The sequence below is a fragment of the Caenorhabditis elegans genome, chromosome I (assembly GCF_000002985.6).
Source record: "Caenorhabditis elegans chromosome I".
NCBI lineage: Eukaryota > Metazoa > Nematoda > Chromadorea > Rhabditida > Rhabditidae > Caenorhabditis > Caenorhabditis elegans.
Window position 1 is genome coordinate 6,369,748 of NC_003279.8, and position 25,866 is coordinate 6,395,613.

Sequence of the window (25,866 nt, forward strand, 5' to 3'; positions counted from 1 at the left end):
ATGCAGCAAAATCAAGAACACAACGACTTGCCGAATTCGAACTGTTTCTCAGTTGCGCATGGAAATTCTACCGTACGCCAAAAGGGTTTTTTTTCTTCACAGCTTAAAGGCGCAATACCTGACACAGTGCATGGGTCTCGCCGCGAGATACGGTAAGCGAGCGCCAACGCCACGCATTGAAAAGGCGCTGAAATTTGATTTAAACTTCGCTTTTCAGCTCGCTTTCTGGCAGTTTTTCCGACGATTTCCGTCGGAGATATCCGTCTAATTTTGTCGCCAATATGGTTATGGCTCAACAGCAGAAAAATGCAGAACGAAACGGTGAGCAATCTGAGTTTTCAATCAAAACTTTATTTGAAATTGAGAATCGATTTTTGAGCCAATCTCAACCTTCTCATTCTTTTAATTTATGATTTATCTTTTCAGACGAACACACTCGACGCAACAGATCTCCTTCAGTCGATTCAGTAAGCCGTGTGCAGCAGCAAAGTGGGGGCTTTGCATTTTATAATCAGCAGTCAAACCATCAATATCAGCAATCGCATCCACGACGTACAAGCTTTTCGAGGGATGGGAACACTGGATACTACAACAACCATTCAGGAAATAAAAGACGTCAGTCAGAAAAATTATTGACTTGCTACCAAATTGTTCATTTTCAGAAACCTACAATAACCAGCGCGGCGGACGCAGTTACAATCATCGCGGGAATAGCAATTATCAACAGAATGGCGAGTATTCTGGGAATCAGGGATGTGTCCCAAAATATCATCAAAGGAATCAAAAGTAGAAAATCGAATTTCGTTTTTGCTATTCCTATTAAAATCGGTATTTCAGTTACCCTCAACTGCAACCAAAGTATTCCTACTTCCAACCACATCAGAGACCAATTTTTAACTCGACCCAGGGTAGGAAATTGTGATTGACATAATTTTAGATTAATAGCCTTACATATCTCCCCTAAAATAATAATCTGAACTAATATGAAGAATAAATAAATTTTTTTCAGGTTACGGCACATATTCTGTCCGTCGGTCATCGCCACCATCTCCATCAGCTCTATCAAGCTCAACAGCGAATTCCACATCAAACCGAGCTCCGACGCAGCCTCCAATCCTGCTCAGGCACGCTGAGCCAGCTAGTGATAAGAATCATCAAGGAAGCGATCATGAGCAAAATCATGATCCTAAAATTCATTTGTACAGGTCGGCTGGCACCGCACCGGGTGGATATACTCAATGGTAAATTTGTTTTCCAGGCCTGTATTTCGAATTTGAAGGTTTCTCATTTGATCTACCATAAATGCCCAGATGGTTTATTGCTTCGAAAAGAGTGGCATTTTTTGGCGGTTGTGTTTTGGGAAATGATAATTAAATTTTACAGGAGAATTTTTGAGCCTTTGTATTTTATCTAAATCTAATTTCATCTCATCTAAAAATTATAATTTATAGCCCATCTCCGTACAAACAGCCACCACCACAACCTCCGTCTACACCATCATCTTCCGATAAACGGATTGAGCAGCAACAAGCAGAGGATTGGCCGACGCGGTTTCAACATCCTCCTCCACAATTCAGACGCGGTGAGTGTTATTTTTTTCATTTAAAAATTTTCTAAGTAATATTTTTAGGGCAGGATCCAATGCCAGCCTCAATAGAGCTCCAGCATAAGACCGCCAATCAAACGATGCCAGTTGATATTGTACAGACGAATCAGCAGAAAACTGTGTCATCTTATGAGAGGGCTGCACAGTTTAGAGGTTGGTTCAAGTCATAAGCTCTACTTTATGTTTTATTCAATTACTTTTTTCAGCTTCTGCAAGTGAACTACCAACGGACAGTGTCGATGCAAAACACCCGTGTTTCGCTAACGAGCGTATGCAAAGTGCTTTAATCGGGTTAGTTGGAACAAATCTCAAATTATTTCAAATTAAATTTTAGTTCTTTAAATGCTGAATTCTGTCTTCTGCCCAGTATATAATTATATATTTCCCACGTTATTCTGATACTAGTTCTGAGATTCGGGGAAACTCATTGTCGGCTTCATCAGCTAACTAATAATTATCTTGAATGACATTGCTGGAATGTGTCCTCTGCCCTTGTCACTTCATTATTATTTATTCGTATCTTCTCATCTCATTTCCTGTACTGTTCAAAGAGAATGTCCTCCGTCTAGTAACTAGAAGCATAACCAGTTCATCATCAACAACAATCAATGGTGGAAAATCGGATATTAGACTATTAAGAAAAACTAATAATTTTCGGAATACACTCAAGGGATCATTTATCCATGATATTCAAGAATTCGTGGTTATTTTTTTATAGAACTGAGAAGAACGGTAACTTGACAACTTTCATGTTGATGTTATTTCTCAAAAAACCAAGTTTACACTTATAAATTCTGAAGATTTTTTGCAAGACTGCTTACGATTAGTTTAAACATACACTTTTCTGTTGGTTTTATCATCTTGTCTCTAGAAATTTCTCGGTTTTACTTCCTCTGTCAGGTTTTTCTTTTGTATTTTTTAGTTTCTAATTCCATAAAATGGAAACAATAACACGATTAACAGCGGCTGTAATTTTGCATAGATTAAAAAGTTTATATTGTCAATAGTTAGACAAAATTGAAGTTTTTCATTTCCAATGGCAACGCCTACGAGACATTCCTCTTGTAAACGATATCATCTCCAGATCTGAACATCTTTATTGTTCTACTCTATTTTCTGTGTTTCGTCTTGATCATACCCGTAGTGTTTCGATTTTTGAACTTAACTATGATTAGTTTAGTGACTATCGGATAATATTTAGGAGACCGAATTATAGTTCGTGTCGAATTATGTTATCTTTATGAACACAAGGAATATATTCTACCTAGGCCAGCTAGGAAATTGCATCTAAAAAGTTGCGTGTTCCACTTGATTGGACTAAAAGTTTTTTTTTTAACATGAGCGGATAAACAAAGAATATCGAAGATATTTCAAATGAAATTCATAAACTTACCAATCATCTGCAGGTGGAACTAAAATAGTAAAATGACATTTATCCGTTCACTTTACACCTTTCTTCACTCTCATCTTTCTCTTTTTCACTGTGATTTTCACCCGACCACGAAAAAAGTGAAAATCTGCAGGCAGTCCCTATGTATCTCTGACTTCTTCTTTCTCTCCTTTTCGTCCTTTTTTATTATTATTGTTAGAAATGACACAGCTGAGAAAAGGAGATACGAGGTACAGTGAAAGGGCGTGTAAATGTTATACATATGGCTTGATCTGTGTGTATTATACATCTAAGTCGTTTAGCACTCAGATCATGTAGACAAATGACTTACTGAATTTATTTTGGAAGTTGGTTACTGTAAACTCGTTTTTTTTGCAAGAAAAAAATTGGTTTTTTGTTGATAGATGTTCATGAAAAAATATAGTTTTTTCGATGCTTCAATGATATTATCGAAAAAATACGATCGCACAAATTTCTAATAATTTATTTTTGATCTACCTGTTGAACTTGACTCCGCCCCCAATCTTGTTGCCGTTGTTATTTTGCTGTGGCTGTATTGTCGAAGGAAGGGGAGGAGCCTATTCAACAAGGTAGATCAAAAATAAATTATGAGAAAATTGTGCGATCGTATTTTTTCGATAATATGACATATCCTGTGTTTCGTAATCCAACATTTTTTTCTAATTTCTATGTTTATTTAAGGTTTTTGTGTTCGGTCATCGGATGTGTGCTTATTACAGAATTGTTGTATGGGAATCTCAAAATCTCTCAGTTTCCTATAATTTTCGGATTTTTTTTCGTGAATACCAATTTCAACAGCTGAACAAATCCCTTATAAGCGAACGCTGGTTATTGCTTCTTTTTCGAAACATCTCGCGACATTGTAAATACAATTGGTTCAAAAAAAAATTGAATTTTAAAAGCACCAAATTGGGACCGAGTAGGCAAGCACATTGTCAATATGTTAATGTAGAATTTTTTAATGCCGATTCTAATTGTAAGGGCAATTCCATCCTGTATATCTATCATGATTGCCTGCGATCTGGTTCTTCTCGCCCTACCTGCTAACTAAGTTCATTTCCCTCCCACATTTCCGAAGAAATCCAACAGACAAAATGCTTTACGTGCAGTTTCGTCAAGTTTCTTTTTCCTACCGCCTATCTCTCTGCACTTCTATTAGTGATTTCGCGGGTTTTCTTCCTCTAGAGATGAACACACAGAGCGTTTGTTGGTGTTTTTCTGATTTCTTTTCTCCTCCTTCCGATCTCGTCAATAGGAGGTTGTAGTAAAGGTTAGAGACTAGGAAAGATGGATCAACTCAGCTGTTTTGAAGTTTTGAAGTTATGTTTGTGCAGTTCCAATCTTTCTGTGAGGGATAACTTTTCTTTTTAGAAGGAATACCTACCACAAAATACGTTTTTTTTTAATTTTACGAGTTCCGTTTGTATTTATTACCCTTTGAATCTAGTTTTACTTCAGAAAACTTCCAAAATTTGTAAATTTTCATAATAATATAACTTTACCTACTACAAAAAATTGTCGACATGAACATCCGTTCTTGTTGCCTACTTGAAAGTTCGTTTGTACTAGAACTTCTCTCTGATTGCATTAAGATCTGGCATGTTTCGATGGTTGATAGTAATGTTACATATGTGTGAAATAACTTCACAAACTACTTTGCCAATAACTTGTGTGTGTTCTCTTTTTTGAATCATCCGCTTTGAAAAAATGTATATTTTAGCACTTTCGACCTTTTATCTATCAATTTTTGAGACTATCGTGATAGCCTATGTGTCAATTTCGCTTTCTTTTTTATCATCTGTAATAAATATTACATGAATAGAAATTCAAAACGTCAGATGATCGAATTTCGGTTCAAAAATTTTTGTCGTCATGTGAAAACTAGCAACAAAAAAGGGCTAACATTTTTGATTAATCAAGAAAAACTTCCGCCTATCTGTTATCGAGTCATATTCGTTTCGAAAAAAAAAACGAATTCAATTTCTGCATTTTTAGCAGAAATGCATAATAATATGAAAAGACAAATCTGCCATGTTGGGTCAACTTTGGCATGTGTGTCAATATCGGCACACTTGGATTTCGTTTTTTTTGTGTTGTGTTTTCAACTGTTTTGGGATTGTGGGCGATTGGCAATGTGCGATGAATGGCAGGCACGCATACACAACGCAACAAACAGTTTCATTCTTGCATTCCTTTGTTTTCTCGCCGCCAATCTGAGCGGATAAAGGCACATCATAAAGCCACACGTGGCTCGAGTTTGCTCACCTGAATCGTAGGGCGAGAGACGATTTGCCAGTCAGTGCGCACACCCATTCGACACCTCCTTTCACAGCTGCTGCTTTTATTGGGATTTAGGAATAATTGTTTCAAAACTATCTAGTTTTTTTTTCGAAATAAGTTAGTTAAATTCAAGAAATGAAGGAAATGAGAGAATTTTTACATTTAAAAATGCAATAACGGGCTAATATAATAGATACTTCTCTCTGTTCCAACATTTGAATATTTGATTTTAAAATATGAGAAGTGTTCCTAGTTGATCATTGCCTCTTGTCGATGATATGCAAATGTAATTTATTTTTTCCCTCTTTACGCATTTGCACATTTAAACACACACAGATAGACGGTGAGAAACTGGTCTGTTTTCTGTTCTTTGCGTTGCTCCTCCTCGAGCGCAATTTTCTTGTCATTGTCTATCTCTCTTTCACCGACTGGACCGTCGATGACTATCGATGACGACTTTCGGAAAGAAACATCGGAAAATGAGAAAAAAGTTTAGGGAGGATACAGGGGAGAACACTTTTTTCTTAACAGCCAACTTTTATTGACAAATGCCGAGTAATCTCAGGCTGGGGGAATTATTAAAGATACCGGTAGAAATGTAGTTGTACCATATTTTTCCAATACGGTGATTATGCTCTTATGCTGAAAATTTTTTGCTTAAGGGACACCCGGCTGAACTATTCTATAAATTAAATCGATGTTATTGTGTTTCCGGAGAAAATAAGTATATTTCAACGTTATCATCAATTTTCTTGTTTCCTATCTTGCCATTTCCATGTTGCTTTTTCCTCTCGTAGCTTTTGAATTTTTGTTATCTGATTACGTGCGTTTTTTGAAACATTTGACGTGATGATTCGATTGTCTTTGTTTTAGTGCACATTAATCGAGTGAAATGGAACGGTTGTTCGAAATATTTTTCAGCTTCAGAAATTTATTGCATTTCGAAGCTATAAGTTTCACGTTTAAGTACAAAATTTACTTCTAGAAGGCTCAAAAACCTTTTTCAAAAATAAACACTGAAATATCGAATCTCCATTGCTCAAGGTTACGGTAGAGTCAATGTTGAATATTCTTGAAAGTCTCAAGAATTTTTTCTCACCGTTGAAATTAAAAAAAAAAACTCAAAAATGTTCCTGGTGTAATTTATTAATTTTGTTGAAAATATTTAGTAATATTAATTTAACTTTTTCAAAAAATGTTTCGCAAAGTTTCTGGTGACACATAATTTAATTTTTCCTCGTTTTCCTGAATATTTCACTCCAGTCAATCGCTGTTCGTTCTTTTTATCATTTCACTCAAGATCTTTGATTATTCTCTTTCATTTAAATTTTTTGGAGTTTGTTGTTGGCGTCGGCATGTCGATTGTCGATAATCCAATCAGTTTTACCGCTTTCACTTTTTCTTTCTTTTACTGTGAATATTGACACTTGTTGGTCCGACCCGTCAATTTCCTCTATCTCTTTTTGGTCTCTCATGTCCATTTTTATTGCTTGATGACCACCTCTCTTCATCATTGAGCCTGGTTTCTTTTTCAACTGCTTGCTGGTTTTACTTTCTTGCCGCCATTAATTTCATTATTTTCATTACCTTTAATTTCAATAATTTTGGCTTTTATAGAACCTAAATTCGATCAATTAGCGTGTGCTGCAGCCATGCCACTCTCTACGGGTTCTATCGATTCTGGTTTTTTCGGGTGTACCACTAATGATTCTTTAAAGAAGGGTGACATTGAAGATCCTCAAAAAACAACTCCCCTTTCCATGACTGACGAAGAGGAAACATTTTCAACATCCTCATCAGGGTTTTCTCAAAGTTCTGCGCCACCACTTGGCGATGCAATTCTTTCTTCATCGAATTCAACCTCGTCCTACTTGACTCTTAATTCTGGTGCATATCCCAGAAAACACAGAACACGTGTTCGACGTTCGAATCGTAAGCTGAAGCGCCTTCCACAGAACATGTCAATGAGATTCGAGTCTTCTTCATTGTTTTCAAACACCCTAACCGAATCACTCGAAACCGCGTCGTGCTGTGTGTCTGTTGCAGGAAGTAGCAGAAGCTCATTGTCTTCCTCATCCAACTCTGCAAATGCATCTTACGATGATATGGTCATTCGTCTCTATTTCTATTTCAAGTCTCTTCTAATCGCTATTAATCATCAGAAAATGATTTGCGAAAGCATAGCATACCTCGTTAAAGATTTTGATGCTCGGTGGGGTAATTCGGGAGTTCGAAAGAAGGCTTGTGACCCCAAAGGTTGTTTGGCTCCAATTTATACATCTTCTCGAAACACCGATGGTGGCTTGGATAAAAAACTCGTGAAACCTGCCAATTTCCCAATGTGCTGGGCTGTACCTCAACCGGCAATTTTCTATCAGTTGATGGCCATTGATGTGGTGGAGTATATCAAGTTTTTAGAACGGTTAGAAATTAGTGAAATTGTCTGAAAATTTGTTATTTTTCCATATAGTCATTAACCAAACTATCTTTATTTTTAGAATTTCTCCACAACTGAAGACACAACAACAGTCTCCTGGAATTCCGATTCAAAATGAAGCAGAAGCGTCGGCAGTAATGAAAGCAATGAGATCATTTCAGTTTCATAATTGGCCGCAGATGTCACATGGATCCTATTGTGAATACTTTAATCAATATCTAGTTCGTTAATAACATTTCTGTTGCAGATCCAATGCCATATCATCTGGAAAATCAAATGAGACCTATGAAAAGTGGAGATCAGCTTCCGTTAAATCAGCAAAACCACAATTTGTCAGGGTTTCCAGCGTTCGTCGGAAAGGTTCATCATTCAGAACAGGAGTGCGCGGCAATCTGAAGTTTCCGGAAATCGGCAACATCGACAATTGCCGGTTTTGGAAATTTTCGGCAATATCGAAAATTGCCGGTTTCGGAAATTTTCGGCAATATCGAAAATTGCCGGTTTTGGAAATTTTCGGTGATCGGCAATATCGACAATTGCCGGTTTTGGAAATTTTCGGCAATTTCGGCAGTTGGCGGCTTTGAAAATTTTCGGCAATCGGCAATATCGACAATTGCCGGTTTTGGAAATTTTCGGCAATATCGAAAATTGCCGGTTTTGGAAATTTTCGGTAATCGGCAATTTCGGCAGTTGCCGGTTTTCGAAATTTTCGGTAATCGGCAATATCGACAATTGCCGGTTTTGGAAATTTTCGGCAATTTCGGCAGTTGCCGGGTCTGGAAATTTTCGACAATCGGCTATTTCGGCAGTTGCCGGTTTCGGAAATTTTCGGTAATCGGCAATATCGACAATTGCCGGTTTTGGAAATTTTCGGCAATTTCGGCAGCTGCCGGTTTTGGAAATTTTCGGCAATCAGCTATTTCGGCATTTGCCGAAAATTCAATTGCCACGCACCTCTGATTCAGAACTATACTTTTTCATTAATTTATATTGGTTTGCCGATTGCGGAATTTAAGTATTGAATTTTCAGAGTTCTCTTGTTGGATCATCCTTGAATACCCGCAACAGCAGCGAAGCTGATCCGGAGGAGATGCCGAGGATTATGGAAAAATTGGACGATGAGGTGACTGGAGCTGATCATGACAAGACGATCGATGAAAACAGAAGACGGATTCACAAGTCACAGGAACCACGAATCGGGACGGAGGAGAAGGCTTTGAACGGTTAGTTTTCTATTTAAAAAAATTCAAAATAATTTCAATAACGTAATCTTTTTTCTCGCCGCGAACTTATCGTAGTATCTACCGTACTCTTCACCGACTGCCATGGTTTGCTCATTGTGAGATACCTTATGGGAAATTACGATATTCATTGTTTCATAGATACGACATAGATTTAACTAAGTTGTAAAAGTGGACAACATCATCCCCATTGCACCAATATTGGTAATGTGAAATTTTCGAATTTTCTTAGTTTCGTTGTTTGTTTTGGTGTACTGTCAGTAGTTGCTTTTTACCGTAACTCTATTATCCGTAGATTTCCCAAATAGGAATTTCTAGCTTCTCTTGCCTTCACCACTGTTTGCCTGTACTATCCTGTCCTCTGCTTCTCCTCAATCGGCACAATGTCTTTGAATCACAAACTGATTGCCGTCTCTCCATTGTCTTTATTCCTCGTTGTCTACCACTCTCTATGATTTGTCATACTCTTACGATTTTGTCTACCGTTTCTCTCAGTTGTCGCGTTTTCTCTAATGTCTCTCGTTCTAGGTTCGTTACTCGCTTCCTCGCTATTGCGCCTTCGCACCACGACAATTTTCCGCACTTTATGTTGCGATTTCGAACGTTTTTATCCTTTTTCTCAGTTGGCACATGTCCAAAATATTCAAACTGCATATTTTTGGATTCAGTTAGTTCTAATTGACATATCTATAAAGGCTTTTCATGTTTTTACGCATTCAATTAACCGTGAAAATTGGTTTTAGGCCAGACTAAAATGTACCTAAATTTTGGAAAAACTTGAAATTTAGTCAATCTTTTTCAAAGCTAATTATAGGTATCATGAGAGCACTTGGATATTGTTTTTGATAAAAATATAATTATACTAATCAGTTTTTAAACCGTTCAAAGCAACTTTTGATTTCTTTCTTCGTTAAAAAATACTTAGAAAACGGGTAGGATGATGTAACCTGAAGAAAATTGAGCAGTTTAATAATTTTACTCACGTTCTCGTGATTCTAAAAATTTTAACCAAAGTTATTGAAGGGGGAACCTCAAAATTTTAGTGTAGTATTCTCCTCCAATTTCTTCTTATGCGCTTTCCGCCTTGTTTTGGACGTCTTCTCAGGAGGTTGCGTATTAATTTTGAAACCAAAAATATTGATGAACTCTTGAAAGTATTGTCTTGTGATTGGCATCTAATTGACTCATGGCTAGTCGTACTCTTCTCTTGTCGTATTTGTTGACTAAAATGTTTCATGAGTGTGTATATCTGTGTGTGGAATGATCTCTATTGCACATTAATAAAAATGCCTGCCTAGAAATTAGGTTTAAAAGTTGAATATCTATCAGGCTATCAATTAGCTTTTACATTAGCATCTATGATACACTAGTTTCTCAACATAAACACATTTTTCTTGTATAAACAATTACTCAGTTTTTTTCTTTTGATAGCGTACTATAGCCTGCCTGCTCTTCCTATCCTATAGAATATATCCGTTTTGTTTCTCTTTTTATACGAATAAGTATTTCAGCTGAGAAATAAGGACGAAATATTTTGTAAGTTTGATTTACTGTTAAAGAACAAACTTATATTTCCAAAAAATCTTAGTCACATGCAAAATGTTTCTAGGTGTACTGACTGACTAATTTTCAGATTTTGAGAGTAGCCGAATTTTGCGAATAGCTTAAAATTTAGTTTGTCTGTTCCTATTTTACAAATCTTGTTACAGTAGTAATTTTCATGTAGAAAACGATGCATGTCCTCCACAGTAGAAGAGCGCAGGGCCACCGAATACATTTTCTTCTCGTCACCTGGTCTTCGCTGTGCCCTTTGCTTTTTTCTGTCATTCCGTTGCTTTGGCCGTCCGCTTGGGCCACACACACATATGTATGTGTGTTCCTGTCCTTTTTTTCACTCTCTTTTTTCTTTTTATTCGCTCTTCATCGGTGGTTTCTTCTACTTTTTTAGTCGTTACCTTCGTAGATTTCCTTTTCCTTTGTGTGCATAACGCTAAGTTTATTCAGATGGCCTTTCGAGACATTAGGCCGTTTTTGAGTTATGATACATTTACGTCTTAAAATCGTCTATTGGAGCTGCGTTAGCATAATTTGTATAAAATTTCAAAAAATCATAATAAATTCCCATCTTTTTGAATCTGCACAAATGTCATATGTTCATCACATTTCGATCATTCACATGTTCCTTTTTTCGTTCCCTGTAAACGCAGATTTATGATTTTGTTGACGACCTCCCTCTCAGTGAGAGAAAAATACAACAAAAAGCATGAGGTGAGAAGCATCAGATGATGCACGTGACTTTACTTTTTCTCATTGTTCGTTCCCGCAGTTTTGAATGATAGACTGATGAAGGATATGATGATCTAGATTACGCTGTTTGAATGGGGTTTCTCCTATTAACAAGTTAGATGACCGTCAATGTTATGTTGGCGGCCATCCAACTATTTCTCTAGTGAACAGGTGGTCAACCCATGATCTCGATTCAATTACCCGATTTTACATTGGAATTTCACTATTGATTATGTGAAATCCTAAGCTCATGTATCTGTTTCCATCAAAATAACCACATCATTTACTTCTTTCTTGATTTTCAATATTCTATTTTCTTATAACCTCCGATCCTCCACTTTCGTGATCCTCTTTTATTTCTATTCATTTTAGTAGGCCGTAATTGAGACCTGACGAATGAGCTAACTATTGACGTGATAGTCAAAATGCCGTCATCAATTATATGCGACGTGTCGCATGAAGGAGAAGCATCCGGGGGACCATCACCCTCCTCACGGATATCCAACGGGTTCAGCCATACCGTGTGTGACCTGCACCATAATTTTCCGATTGTTAAAAATCGAAGAAAATATCATAACTCAATATCGACACAGTCATCTTCATCCACCACAACATCTCTGGAAAGGATTTCCACATCGACGTGTACTTCAACATCTTCTTCTGCGTCCGACGCGATAATATCAAGAGCAGAAAAAGATGTGCAGACATTTTTGGTTTCCGATGAATCAACTACAGGAGATCATGAAGAAGAAGAAGAAGACGATGAAGATGGAGATGATGAATCCGATCATAATGACTATGATTACGAAGATGACGGAGAAAGATCAGAACATGATCATGAACAAACTGATAATGACGATGATGAAGATGAGATAGAACCTTTTGTCTCGTCCTGGTGCTTTGCAATGGGAACTCAGCGATCGGTGATGAGCTCAGTTGGAGAGAAAGCGCCAAAATCAAATGTTAAGTCGATGGAAGATTGGGAGTTGGATGTTGTTGAACGAGCACACAGAGAAAGTCATCTTGCCGAGCTGTATGCTGACTTGTCGTGGAGGTTCTATACACATCCGCCAACCTCATTTTGTCTTGCTCGAGTCTTTTTGCGCCATGGGTTAACTGGGAATGAGGGTGTTTCTTCTTGGAGTGAGTTATACGCGTTATTAAATGGTGTTAAAAATAGGCAAAATATCATAGAAATTAATAATATTTTTCTATTTTAATAAATATTTATTTTCAGAGCTTCCACGCAAAGCAAACCGTCGAAACTCGTCATGTTCCTCAATATCATCCGTATCCGAAAGTTCATCGCCATCTGCTCTCGATGAATCTACTCTGACCAAGATTCTTCCAACTGACAATTTCCGTGGAGGACGAGGATTCGCATCGCCATCTCCACCTACATCTCTTCTTTCCGAGCCACTCTCTAGGATGGACGTTGTCAGTTTATTTTTGTTGTCGATTTGCCGGAAATTTTCAATTCCGACAATTTGCCTGTTTGCCGATTTGCCGGAAATATTTAGAGGGATTTTTTATAAGACGGAAAAAAATTTTTCGGCAAATTGTGGTATTGCGCATTTTTTTTTTGGAAATATCAGAAACTGCCTTTTTGAAATTTTTTCTCGTTTTCTTTATTTAGTCATTTTCATAGAATTTGCTTGCTTTCAAAATATTCAAAAAAATGTGCAAAAAAAGTGCAATTTGCCAATTGCCGGTTTTCCGGCAAATCGAACATTTTCCGGTTTGCCGAGTTGCCGGAAATTTGAATTCCGACATTTTGCCGATTTTCAAGAAGTTTGAATTCCGGCAATTTACCGATTTGCCGGAATTTTTCAATTCCGGCAATTTTCCGATTTGCCAGAAATTTGAATTCCGGCAATTCGCCGATTTGCCAGAAAAAATCATTTGCTGCCCACCCCTGCTGTCTCTCTATGATAAGTTTTATTAATTTTTTCCTGTTTCAGCTCAGCGAGAAAATTTGGGATTATCACAACAAGGTGTCTCAAACTGACGAAATGCTCCAAAGAAAGCTACATCTTCGTGATATGCTCTATACTGCAATCAGTCCTGTTTTCCCACGTTAGTTACAGTGAATTAAATTCAATTTTTTATAATCTTTTTTTCAGTATCCGGACTATACGTTGTCGGTTCATCACTTAATGGTTTTGGTAACAACTCATCTGACATGGATCTTTGCCTGATGATCACTAACAAAGATCTGGATCAGAAGAACGACGCAGTTGTCGTTCTAAATCTCATACTTTCCACTTTGCAATACGAGAAATTTGTGGAAAGTCAGAAGCTCATTTTGGCAAAAGTTCCCATTCTTCGGATAAACTTTGCTGCACCTTTTGATGATATAACTGTTGATCTGAATGCGAATAATTCGGTTGCTATTAGAAATACCCATTTATTGTGCTACTATTCGTCATGTAAGTTCTCTAATACTTAAATTCAAAATATGGATCAATATTGAAAAGTACTGAAAATTGATGAAAATGCTTTACAGATGACTGGCGAGTACGGCCGTTGGTATCAGTTGTGAAGGAGTGGGCAAAACGGAAAGGGATTAACGATGCAAACAAATCGAGTTTTACAAGTTATTCTCTTGTTTTAATGGTTATTCACTTCTTGCAATGTGAGTTTAGTTTTGTTTTTTTTTCTAAATTCTTAAAAAATTCAGTTTTAATTTCAAAAAATATGACAATCAGGCATACTGTAAAATTTAATTTTACAGGCGGCCCGACAAAAGTTTTACCAAATTTGCAACAATCTTATCCAAATCGATTCTCGAACAAAGTTGATGTTCGCACATTGAATGTTACGATGGCACTTGAAGAAGTAGCTGATGATATTGATCAATCACTTTCTGAAAAGACGACACTCGGAGAGCTTCTTATTGGATTCCTTGATTATTACGCAAATGAGTTCAATTATGATCGTGATGCCATCTCGATTCGGCAAGGAAGACGTGTAGAAAGGGCTGCACTTGCTGTTCGTCCAAAAATACATTCGAATAGTGAAGGAGACAAAGAGACACCTCCACCATCATCATCTGCATCGACTTCTTCCATCCACAATGGAGGTACTCCAGGAATCCCAATGCATCATTCCATTTCAAATCCCCACTTCTGGCGGTCTCAATGGCGTTGCGTGTGTATAGAAGAACCGTTCACTAATTCGAATACAGCACACTCGATATATGACGAAATGGTATTTGAAGCAATCAAAAAAGCATTCCGTGAAGCTCATGGAGAGTTGCAACATAATCATGATTTGGATAAATTGATGGAGTGTGAACCTATAAAGGCATCCACAACCAACACAGGGTTAGTGGTAATTATTTTAGACTACATTTTTTTTATAAAATGTGATTTTAAATTTTTTTAAAGCTTGTTTCATGAAGTTCATAAAACCTTATTAATTTCAGAGCTGCTGTCTTTGCCGCCACCTATGAAGGTGAACGTCCTTTGGCTCAACAACCTAATACGATTGCGTGTGCTAGTCTTCGTGTCTTGAATTCTATTCCTGTTTCATCTGGTCCAGGACACTATCACTACCAACAACAATCCAATCAGAATCTGTCACGACCACAACGACCAGGAAGTAACCAAGGATACCAAATGGTAAGCTTCAGATCCATTTTCAACGCATCTCCATTATATTTTTAGAATAATAATCGTGGGTTCAACGGCAACAATCAGCAGCAACATCAAAATCGGCGATCATTCAACAATCAGTCATCATCGAATCCAGGAAACGGATCTACTGGACCACGATCTTCAAGATCTAATGAAAACGTCAGAGACTCGTCACGTCAACAGAACAGTCAGAAAGGAAGTTCGGGAGTGTCTGTTTCTAAGGAGAACGTGGCAAGTACGACCGGAGTCCCAGTAGACAAGAAGCAGCAAAATTCAAATAGGAAAGACGACGGGTTTGTTTTTTTTTTTTTTGAATTGGAAAGTTAAAATTTTTTTTTCAGAAATAGAACGAAACGGTCACCGATGGTGCAATCACCAGAACCAGCTAAAACAAAGTCGGAAAAAACTCCGATGGCATCATCAAATGTATCTCAATGAGATATTCCTCTTATCGGATTTATTATCGTCCATCCAAACTAGTCATACAATAGCGAAGACGATGACTCTTCTATTTCCTTTCTGTAAAAGATATTTCAATTTATCATAGTCCCACTATTCATTTCCTTTTTAGCTTTCCCTCTGTTTCGTCCAAATTCAGGATATTTTTCCCTCGCATTGTTTCGCTCTAGCACACTCGTTTTCTTTTGACTGTTTTGTTTCTTATTGATAGGTTTAATGCCTAATCCCCTCCCCGACCCATTTTCTCTATGCTATCAGGATCATTTGTTCCTCGAAAATCATCTATCAGATATGTGATGATCTCTACAATTTTTTAGTTCTTCCCACTATGGCCTTCTCTCCACCCACATTTCCCTGTATTTTAACACGAAAAGTTCAAAACGAGGTACACGTTTCAACCACACCACATAGCTCTTTTCCCACTCCTTCAATCCTCCCTAAAATACAAATTATATGTACAAACTTTCGAAAAATCAACAAAAAAAATTGCAAACATTTGAAAATCCCATTGATTTTTGCGAATTTTCAGAATACGATGACATCCCGTCGGCACCCCCATGCCGCTGAGTTTTGTCTCTCCTAGCAACAACTGAAAATTTTCAGATCAATAAGATAAAAAAAAAACGAATCCATTCTTGTTCACTCCCTCTTTATATATGTTTTGCCATATTACCGCCCTCTAGCTACAGTATCCCATCTAGATCAACTCCATGTCTTTTATGATTGTACCATAAGTACCTCCCCATTTCATCTCCCCTTTCCCATTATATCCCAAAAAAAAAATCATGTTCCGGTAACCTTCCTCCTCCGTTTCTTTTGTCCCCTCAATTGCCGTCTCCCACACACCTCTAATTTTTGTATTTATTATATCATTTTTTTTCTCGTCACATGGGTGTTCATTTTTCTATTGCTCTTTTTTCGGTTCATCAGAACTTTCCACAATTCCTGTTCTGTAATTTTCTCTCCTCTCCTCCGTCTCTCTTTCTCTTTGTCTCTTTCTCAAAATTCTCGGTTTTCGGTTGAAATTTCACTTTAAGTTATAACAGAAAACAATGATTTATAAATGAACGAGAATTTTAAAAAATGTTGTGAGTTTCTGTGTGATTGGTTCACTTGAAAGTTGAAATGGGGTTCATATATAAATATACACAGTTACATTGGTTGTAGGAGAAACAAAACGTGGACAAAAAAGAGGTACTGAAGCTTATAATAACCCGTTAATCGGTATTTTTCACAGGTATTTACATTATTAAAGATAATTATTCATAAATCAAAGATCGTCCACAATAACATCATCTTCAATATCTTCCATTGGTGGAACTTCAACTTCTTCACGTGTTGCTTGATGACGTTGCCGAAGTTCTTGTGCAGCCATTTTATGGTAATCACCATCCGATAAGCATCTGGAATTATAAATAACTTGGATTTATCAAAGTATGAAACAAGGAATTCTTACCTTCTCACATTTCTGTGTGTTCCAAGAATTGATGGTGGAGCAATTGCTTGGTGCCTTGTCGACATGTGACGTGTGAGAACGTCACGCCGTCTCTGAAAATTTGGATGAATTTCTAGAATGATTGAAAATATTTGAAAATTGACAATTTTCGAAATTTTATAAAATTTCAAAACTTGTTTTTTCAAATATATATATTTATTTATTTCCTTCCAATTTTTCATCAACATGGAAATAATAATTGTATTCTTTAAAAGATTTTTTAATTTTTCCGGAAATTTGAAAAAAAGTCAAGAGTTTCCAGGCCAAATGAATAAATTTCTAGATATCGTTGCGAGAACCATCTGGAAAATATGTCTGTACCTTTAAAGCCGCGGTTCACGTTTTCGCGAATGAAAAATATGTGAGATGAACAATGATTGTAGGTACATGTACACTTATGAGTTAAAACGTTTTTTTTTCAATTTGTTAAGTTTCAAACCCGACACGAAATGGAAAGACTAGAGAAATTAGTAAAAAAATAAATAAACTCACAGCCGAATAATTACAAACACAACAATGATATGGTTTCTCATCAGTATGAGTTCTCCGATGAGTTCGCAAATGATCAGATCTTGAGAAAAATCGTCCACAATCTTCACATTTAAATGGTTTCTCTCCGGTATGCCTTCGAGTATGTCTTGATAGAATATCAGGACGACGAAAATCTTTCTCGCAAATAAAACAATAGTATCTGGAAATTTTGAAAAAAAACGTTTAGGAGTGGATTAAAATTAACATACTGTCCCGGAGCCGATCCATCAGCTGTTCCAGAAGTCGATTCAACGGATCCTGTTGTTGTTGTTGTAGCTTCACTTAAACTATTCCTCAGATTATTGGCTGATGACGTGGATCCAGATGTTCCGAGACGAACACGTTGAAGAATTTCTTCAGCGCTTTGATGATGACAGGATACTATTTCAAATGCAGATTTTTCATGTTCAATATTTAGAGCAGCACCTATAATTATAATTGTATTGAAATCAGGCTTTTCGTGCAACTGCAACATAGTTGGATTTATATTTTTAATTTACGACCACATTTATTTTGGAAAACGTTAAAGTTTACATTTCTGCCAAACATTTTTGAAAAAAATCCAATTTCAAGCGTGATTTTCTGAAACTTTTTAATATAAATTTACAGCTTGAACCTTTTTGAAAACTAAAAACTTGAATTTTCAGGTAAAATATTATTCGAAACGTTGAAATTTTAGTTTTCTGTCAAAACTATCGGAAAGAACTTGAAGAATTAAAATCCCAGAAAGTTTTTTATCGAAAAAGTGGCATTTCTAACACTCGAGTGGGCGTGGCTTTTTAGAGACAAGGGCTATACGAGGTGTGACTTCACAAAAATAAAACAGACGACATTATTGTTATATATGTTTGAAAACTGATTTTTTTTCTAAATTTTCATAAATTTTCGGATGACTGAAATCCATGCTAAAAATTGAGAGCATACCTCCTGGAGATAAACCCGGTGGTCCAGTAGATGCCGTCGCTGGAGTTGAATTAGTTGATGATCCAATAAATGGAATGTGATCAAATGTGAATCGATTCTGATTTCTAAAAAAATCATTGATCATAACAAATATGACATGGTACTCTAATATACCTGACAAGAGATGAAGTTGAAGAAGGAGTTGATGAAAGTGAGAATGGAGATCCGTCATTAAAGTTTAAAGGAGAGAGACCAGGTGGTGAAAGAGCAAGGCTGCTCACTGATCCACCCGGCATTGAAGATCCGAAACCGATTCCTGGAGAAGTTGACAGAAAAAGAGTTGAATCTACAGCTAGATCTTCATCGTCCGTACCGTCTTCGCGTGGTGCCTGGTAGGCTACCCTAAAGTTTTTATAATTATAAAATTGCTGATTCAGGAAATGCTGAGTTTTAGGTGAGCCGATTAATCTTACAATTTGTTGTTTTTTTTTGTATTAAAGGCAAAGTAACGCCAGCGGGATTTTGATTTAAATGAAATCAAATATAACTGCTAAAAAATTTATAAAAATTTTCTGAATGTTTATATTTTCACACTTATACCACCGATTAATTATACCAAAAAATGTATGCCATTTTCTATAATTTAAGTCAAAAACCCACGGGTCTTACATGACCGCTAAGTTATTATATGAATTGAATAATTTGGATATTTACCTAGTCATTAAAAAGAAGTAGCTTGTTTGTCATTAAAGTCTAAAATTTATTACAACCAAAGCGCAACTTATTCAAATGATACTACCATTTTCAAATCGATATTTGCGCACACTATAAATATTTTAACTTCACAAAAACCACATATTACAGACTGACCTGAAAATAAATATACTAGAATCTTAAACTTGCACTTTGAGACTATCAACATTTCGAACTTATCTTTTAGAATTTTTAGAATGATCATTTCTCTCATGACACGTTTCCGGTGACGCAATTTTCAGAATTCCACCGACTTTCCCTTTTTTTTACAGTATCCTCATTTACTTACCATGGCAACGAGGCCATCGCTGAGACGGGTCGTCGTCGAAGCGGCGGATGCTGCAACTGACCGATGAAAACTGATGATTCGCCGTCGCCTCTATTCTGTAAAAAATGTGTTTAAATTGATATCACGGTTGCACGGCAATCCAGGATTTTTTTGGAGAATCCGATAATTTAATTTTTTGATAGAATCGTGAAGTATTGCAATCGTTTTATGCCTAAGTGTAGAGAAATTACTATGAGCAACAATTATTTCATATAGAAACCTGTTGAAAATATAAAATTTCCAAAACTATCTAGATGAATGTGTCAATTCAAAAAGCCATCAAAATTGAAAAGCCAAAGGAAAAGAGAAGAGGTCAGGCTCTCGGAGCCATGTTTGCCCTGAGGCAGAATTCTAATGAAATAAATAATATAAAGAAATCCATGACGTAAAATCGTTGGTTTATAGAAAGGATAAACTCAGATTTTCAGATTTTTAGATTTTTTTTTTCAGGCCATACTATCAAGGGATATCATGCGACGTAAGTTGAGATGGTAAAGAGAAAACGAATAAAAATGATTTTCGCAAACTTCCGAGTGAGACGGGAAATCGAAAGTGAGAGAATACTGGAAACCTTGGGAGCAGCGGGGGTTGGGGTGGCTCTTTTGGCACTGTGCCAAATATCATTAGAATTTGAGAGACGGAGACACTGGAGTTGTCTTATCAGACACAGTCAAAGTTATCTGTGCATTCCGAAATTGCAAGAATCGAAAGGTTGATGTGAGAGAATGGGCGGCAAGTGTAGATTTATCAGGAAAATTGGGAAAGTTATCATGAATTTGCAAATATTCATAGAAAGTGAAAGTGGGGGTGGTTATAGAGTTGGCACCAAGAAGAATCATAGTACAGAACTCGTAGAATCTAATTTCCCGCTTACCGTCTATTGTCATTAGTCTTGCACCCCATTGATTTTTAAAATCAGTCCCCATTAGTATGGCACATCATACCGATGTCTTGATTTTACCAGCACCGCCATTTTAAAAATCTTAAAATGTTTTCATCTTCTAAAATGCAGAAAAAAATTATTTGATAACATCAAGGAACCACAAAATATTAACTGCCAGTGTCGAGTAAAGAAATCTTTTTCGAAATTGAACTGAAACTGAGTTACTGATTAGTTAGTTTTCGAGCCTACTAATCTTTTAAGGATAGTGTTAGGCGCGGATATTTCACTCGAGATCTATACGTTCATGGTATGTATGTAGATGTATGCTTGCTCTGTTCAAATCAGTGATCATGACCATCCTATCAAAAATACTTATCGGGGCTCTTTAAATGCAATTAGATAAATTCAAAATTAGACTGATCCCAAAAATTTCAATTTCAGGTACTCATGACATTCATTGCCATTACTCAAGAAATTCGAATTAAACCTGATTCTCAGTTTAGTTTACACAAAATTTCCATCCCTTCTCTTATTCCATAAAGCTCAAATCTCACGCCAACGTCGCCATTCTCTCACTCCCGGCATCATAATGTGTCTAATGTGAAAAATGTCGGTGCGGATTAACATGAATCAACTAAATATTGAAATTTGTTTGATACAATAAATTGTAAAATAATCCAATAATCTTTTTCCTGGGAATCAATGAAGAGTTTGAATGGGAAAAACAAACAGGAAATTGTCATTTTTCTCGAAAGGTTTTGAAAATCGAACTCATAAGATTAGATTAAAGATTCTAAATGAACAAGTTAAATCAAAGATCTTTTTGAAGAAAAAATAAGAAAGAAAACCTCGGTATCTGCTGATGAAGATGGTGTTGCAACATCAATAATAGTTGAAATCTCAACTGTTGGAGGAATTATCATCGTCGGTCTTTTATTCATTTTTATCTGAAAATTCAATTATAATAGAAGTTTTTGTGATGATAGAACATAAAACAGCTAAACATTTGAAAACATAACTGATAGCTGGTCTTCATTGCTGTAACCTGTGATTTCACAAGACTTTTATTCCTTTATTTTGCGGTTTTTTATTTTTTTTTTTTTGAGCTAATCTCAAAAATAATGTGATGTAAGAGATATAAAGATCAAGCACAGGAAACCATAAAGTAATAACTAAATCTGACGACTACCATGTATACTCGTAAATTGGCTCACTAATTTTTTATTTCAAAGAATTATCTTTTCTAAAAGATCAATTTAACATGAAAAATTCAACAATTTAGATGATTTCCGGAAAATTGAGCAATCACCGAGAAATCATAAAATATTATTTGCGTTGTGGAATCACAATAACCAAAAACACTTTCAGATATTCATCAAATTTCAGCCAAACTACCGAATAGAATAAATAATCTTGAGAACTTTACATTTATTTGAAATTTTTTGGTGTTTCCAAGCAATGTTAAAACTGAAATGTTATGTACTTAACATGAAATTTAGATTCATTCGAAGATTAGCCAAAGATCAATTATTTTGAGGTTTCTATCAGAAAAACGTTGAACAACAACTTCCATGCAATCACTTCCGTTTCCTAGAAATCTGTTTCAACCCTCTTTTTTCAAAATTCTACCGTAATCTATTTACTCGTAGACTAGTGATCATCATCATTCGTGGGCGCGATGGCAGGTGTCTACGCCCACCCAGAAAGAAGAAGAAATTGATAGGGAAGAAGCAGTTGGTGTAGTTTATGAACCTACATTTACACAACAACTTCTTTTTTATGCGAACACCTGAGATAGTGTGTTAGGGTTACGGTAGATTTTTTTTTCTTCTAGCTAAGATTATTGTATTTTCCAGAGGATAGGATAAAATAGTGAAACAGTGTCCAAATATAATGGTAAAACTAAATTTAAAAAATGTTCAGTCAAAGTTTGGAATAAAATCGCTATGTTTACGAAAAATCCGGGCTGACGGTAGTCAGAAAGAGAGATTCATAGACTACGTTGATCCAGAAGCTCTTGTAATAATGTATGAACTTTGGTTTTTTAACAAAATATTTCAATCTTCAGATAATTTACAGACGATTTTTTCAGTAGATGTAGATTTAATCTGCTTGAAAACTTTTTCATTTGCTGAATGCTGATTATTTTTTCAGTTTTAAGTTTTACAGAGGCCCCCTTATAATTTTCGGTTATTTTCTTTATATCACACTGAACCTTCTTAAGTTTAATTCCATGTTTTTGTTTTCTCATGGTGATAAATTGCAAATTAATTTTTTTCAGATTAATTATATAATTGGAAAAAATCTATATAGTCCAGATTTAATAAACTCACCTAGAAAACAATATTGAAATACGGAAGATTTGCCAAAAATTGAATATGGAAAAATTGAATGTCTAGAAATATAAACAAATAAATGTAGAGTCTTCACAAATCCACAGAAACTCGAATATTGGTCAGATTAACGACGAGATGCATTTTGTGAATATAGATCAGAGATGTATCTAGAGATTGTAGTTGTTCGAATCTGAAAATAGATTTATTATAAATGATGAAGAAGTGATGATGATGATCCGATTCTTGGAAGAGATAAAAAGAGCAAAAATGAGAAAGGTTTCTTGAGCAGCAAAAGAAAATATATAAAGATAAAAAAAGATAAAAAGGTTGTTACAAGGCAATCAGAAAAGAGATTGTATACAGGGTGGGCCAAAAGTATGGTAACACGTTTGCAGCTCTATAACTTCACGCGTGGAGAGAGTTATTACATCAATTTGTACAAGTTTTGTTCTCTATAAAATACTGACCGGATTAACGTTTTGAATTTTCAAAATATCCCCATCCGCATTGCTGCAGGCCTTCAGAACTTTTGAGATCACGATCTTTATGGCACGCAAGTCGGCATTCTGCAGAATTTCTACATTTTTCTCGAGGAATCCATCAAGTATCTTACAAGTTTTTATAGTTCAAAGAATGCTCTTGGTCTGGAGATTCTTTAAAAACAAAAATCCAAAAAATTTCTGTCGTGGTATTTCTGTCATGGACTGTGGCAGTATTTTAAGTCTTGAATGACTCAGTCGCCAGAAAGATGGATGTGAGCGGCGGCAGCAGTATGAAGAAAAATTTATTTTAGTACTTTTTGTCACGTTTTGACCTGACTTTTCAGAATTGTTAGAAAAAATTTAGCTCGGATGATTTTGTGGTTCGTTACGCCTTGTGAAACCAAAAAAAACTGAGTAAATTTCGCAAAGTTGAATTCATGAAACATTCAAAGGTTCTTGCTAGGCGCCAGTGTCGACACAGAAAATTTTTATATGCTACAAAAACAATCAAAAACGCTTCTTCACTTCTTTAACTTTCAATTTAACATAAAAAATCATACATCTGAAAATTATTGGCGTGCATGGGAGGTGCGTTTGCGTGGGAAGTGCCGCGTGCCAAAACGCCGTTTTTTCGAAAGGGTTCGCCAAATTGCCGAGGTGATTAAAATCGCACCTTATTGGGAAACATTACAAATTTTGGGTCAAATTGAAGGAAATTTATTCAGCTATCAGTATTCGATAGAAGAATGTACGTATGGCGTGGCAGTCGCGCAAAAAGATCATGTAAAAGAGCGCTCCATGTGTTACCATACTTTTGGCCCACCCTGTAATCTTTGATCGACTGTAAGTATATCTTGAATACAGTCTCAAGAGTTCAGACTATTTTTAAAGAAAAATCTGAAAGCTTTAATCCTATGATAATCCATGAAGCATGTGAAAATTTAATTTAAAACATGGTGGACGTGAACAAATCTGGAAATACCCTGAACGAAATGAGTTTAAGAGTAATTTTAGTAGTGATATACAAATTGGCATTCAATTTGAACTTGTTCGTGGTAACATATCATGCAATCACAAACTTTTCATCTTTTGAGAAAACTGACCAAGATATTATATTTGCAGTTTATTCTGTTACGGTACGTTACAGAAACATTTGACTATTATGCTTACTTTAACAAGTTATTGTTCAAAAATTTCAGAACATCATATGAAAGAGTTCTCGCTAAAAATTCCACTAGACCTTCACTTGTTAGGGAACATTTTCCGGTCAGTTAGAGTAAGTTCTAAAAACAAGACAATGATGTTAAAGAGGACAAAAAGTGAATAAACAGAAGGAATGAAAAACCCCGTTTACTGATTTATCCACTTCTTCTCTTCTTTTTATCCTTTCATTTTTGGATGCCTGACTGCCCTCACCTTCACTTTATGCCCTCTTTTGCTCTTTCTCTCTTCTTCTCTTTCACTTTCAGAGGGCTCAACCTCATCACTTATTCGCACGTCGATTAGTCACTTCTCTCTCTATCTTCTACTCTCTAAAAACGTTAGCATGTCGTCTGACAAATGAAGCTGGCAAAAAAGGAAGAAGCTCAAAAAAAGGCGAGGTGGTGAAAAGAGACAAAAATTGGGACAGGTTTGTAGAAGGGTGGGAAAAAGAGGAAAGGACTTGAATATTTGATGAGGAAAAGTGAGAAGGTGAAGGAAGGAAGTGTGAGCAACTATGTAGATATCCAAGTTTGATCTCTTCTCATGAGTTCAGAAATCAGCAAGAAGAAATTTCAATACACTACTATTAAATGGGAACATCTCCCCAGATTGTTTTTGAATTGATATATACTTTGAAAGCCAGTGGTAGAGTAATGGAAATAATGGAATAAAGTAGAAGGCTCAATTTTTTAAATCTTTCTGATGCATTAAATTTCCACAGTAACCCTAAATTATTGAAAAACCAACGTTCAAAAATGTTTCAATTAAAAAGTTTAGTAAAAATGGGTATTCAGTTTAGCACGAATGGATAAGGAAATGGTAAGAAACTAAATTCTCAGGAAACCAAGTTCCTGAAACTAATCCAAACCAACACGAATAGCATTAGCCTGAAAATGACATGATATCATAATCGTCACCAGGATGCACATTAGCGTGCTTCAAACCACTTATGAGAAAGTTTCAGGATACATTGGTATTGGGTGATGAAGTGAGAAATAAATGAAATGGAAATGTGACACTTGCATTACTTATTTGATCAAAAACTAAAACGTTTAATATTCAGAGTTGCAGAAAGAATTTTTGGCTATTTGCAAATACTGCTCACTGAGAAGGTATAATTAATCATTTAAAAATCTAGAAATTCTTTGTTGGTCCTCCGTTGGAATTTTTTTGATAAACTCACGATGAAAGGGGTGGTTTTTGTTCCGGAAACTAAACAAACGAGAATATTTATCTGAAATTCGATGCTTTCTCCCTGAGTCTATGCAAACCGCATTTTCATTTCCCCCCATTTTTTGAATCAAATATTGTTTCCCAAATCCACGTCACCAATTCAACCAGGAAGCAGATTTTTGTAACTTGTAGTAATACATGAAAAGTACAAAAAGACAACAAAAAGGACAGTTCTATTTATAGGACTTCCTTTCTTTTTGATCTTTTCACAAGAGTCACAAGATGCTCTTTTTCTCTTTTGAGGTGATGATTGAGCAAATAAAATCCGACCGCCGAACCGTTTCAAATGATGATGAGGATAGTAGTAAAATGAATAGAAATGAAAAAAGAAATACAAATCAAAAGAAGTGCTCGATTGAGT

General features: G+C 35.9%; 3 protein-coding genes and 2 non-coding genes across 10 annotated transcripts; 1 reads left to right on the forward strand and 4 right to left on the reverse strand.

Moving 5' to 3' along the window:
- Nucleotides 1-16,447, forward strand: gld-2 (the record flags this gene model as incomplete). Of its 5 annotated transcripts, NM_059441.5 has the most annotated exons (20): nucleotides 1-152; nucleotides 218-321; nucleotides 427-615; nucleotides 663-786; nucleotides 838-908; nucleotides 1,010-1,241; nucleotides 1,452-1,582; nucleotides 1,631-1,759; nucleotides 1,813-1,897; nucleotides 7,796-7,932; nucleotides 7,982-8,094; nucleotides 8,765-8,957; nucleotides 12,499-12,698; nucleotides 13,223-13,337; nucleotides 13,385-13,690; nucleotides 13,768-13,896; nucleotides 13,996-14,587; nucleotides 14,689-14,884; nucleotides 14,930-15,192; nucleotides 15,241-16,447. In NM_059441.5, 19 exons carry the CDS (start codon nucleotides 282-284, stop codon nucleotides 15,335-15,337), a joined length of 3,342 nt encoding a protein of 1,113 aa, NP_491842.2. The 5 variants fall into 5 exon arrangements, with proteins under 5 accessions (NP_491842.2, NP_001300477.1, NP_491841.2 ...); NM_001313548.3 differs by lacking the exons at nucleotides 1-152; nucleotides 218-321; nucleotides 427-615; ... (2 more) ...; nucleotides 1,010-1,241; nucleotides 1,452-1,582 and having other exon boundaries at nucleotides 1,642-1,759; nucleotides 15,241-15,337; NM_059440.5 differs by lacking the exons at nucleotides 1-152; nucleotides 218-321; nucleotides 427-615; ... (4 more) ...; nucleotides 1,631-1,759; nucleotides 1,813-1,897 and adding an exon at nucleotides 6,913-7,719 and having other exon boundaries at nucleotides 15,241-16,442.
- ZC308.6 lies at nucleotides 5,095-5,241 on the reverse strand. The gene has a single exon (NR_050188.1). It is a non-coding gene; the product is annotated as an Unclassified non-coding RNA ZC308.6 (non-coding RNA).
- On the reverse strand, nucleotides 5,259-5,817 carry ZC308.5. Its single transcript, NR_050189.1, has one exon. It is a non-coding gene; the product is annotated as an Unclassified non-coding RNA ZC308.5 (non-coding RNA).
- klu-2 (C2H2-type domain-containing protein) lies at nucleotides 16,402-24,603 on the reverse strand. The gene is made up of 10 exons (NM_059442.8): nucleotides 24,486-24,603; nucleotides 22,585-22,777; nucleotides 21,100-21,198; nucleotides 19,330-19,424; nucleotides 18,462-18,689; nucleotides 18,309-18,412; nucleotides 17,594-17,810; nucleotides 17,346-17,544; nucleotides 16,815-16,906; nucleotides 16,402-16,761 (listed from the first exon to the last, which is right to left on the reverse strand). The coding sequence occupies exons 3-10, from the start codon at nucleotides 21,190-21,192 to the stop codon at nucleotides 16,629-16,631; spliced, it is 1,161 nt and encodes a 386-aa protein (NP_491843.3). The 5' UTR covers nucleotides 21,193-21,198; nucleotides 22,585-22,777; nucleotides 24,486-24,603; the 3' UTR covers nucleotides 16,402-16,628.
- ZC328.8 (uncharacterized protein) lies at nucleotides 22,678-22,728 on the reverse strand (the record flags this gene model as incomplete). Of its 2 annotated transcripts, none has more annotated exons than NM_001361752.1 (1): nucleotides 22,678-22,728. In NM_001361752.1, one exon carries the CDS (start codon nucleotides 22,726-22,728, stop codon nucleotides 22,678-22,680), a length of 51 nt encoding a protein of 16 aa, NP_001348693.1. The 2 variants fall into 2 exon arrangements, with proteins under 2 accessions (NP_001348693.1, NP_001348694.2); NM_001361753.1 differs by having other exon boundaries at nucleotides 22,678-22,710.
- Nucleotides 24,604-25,866: the final 1,263 nt, after the last annotated feature.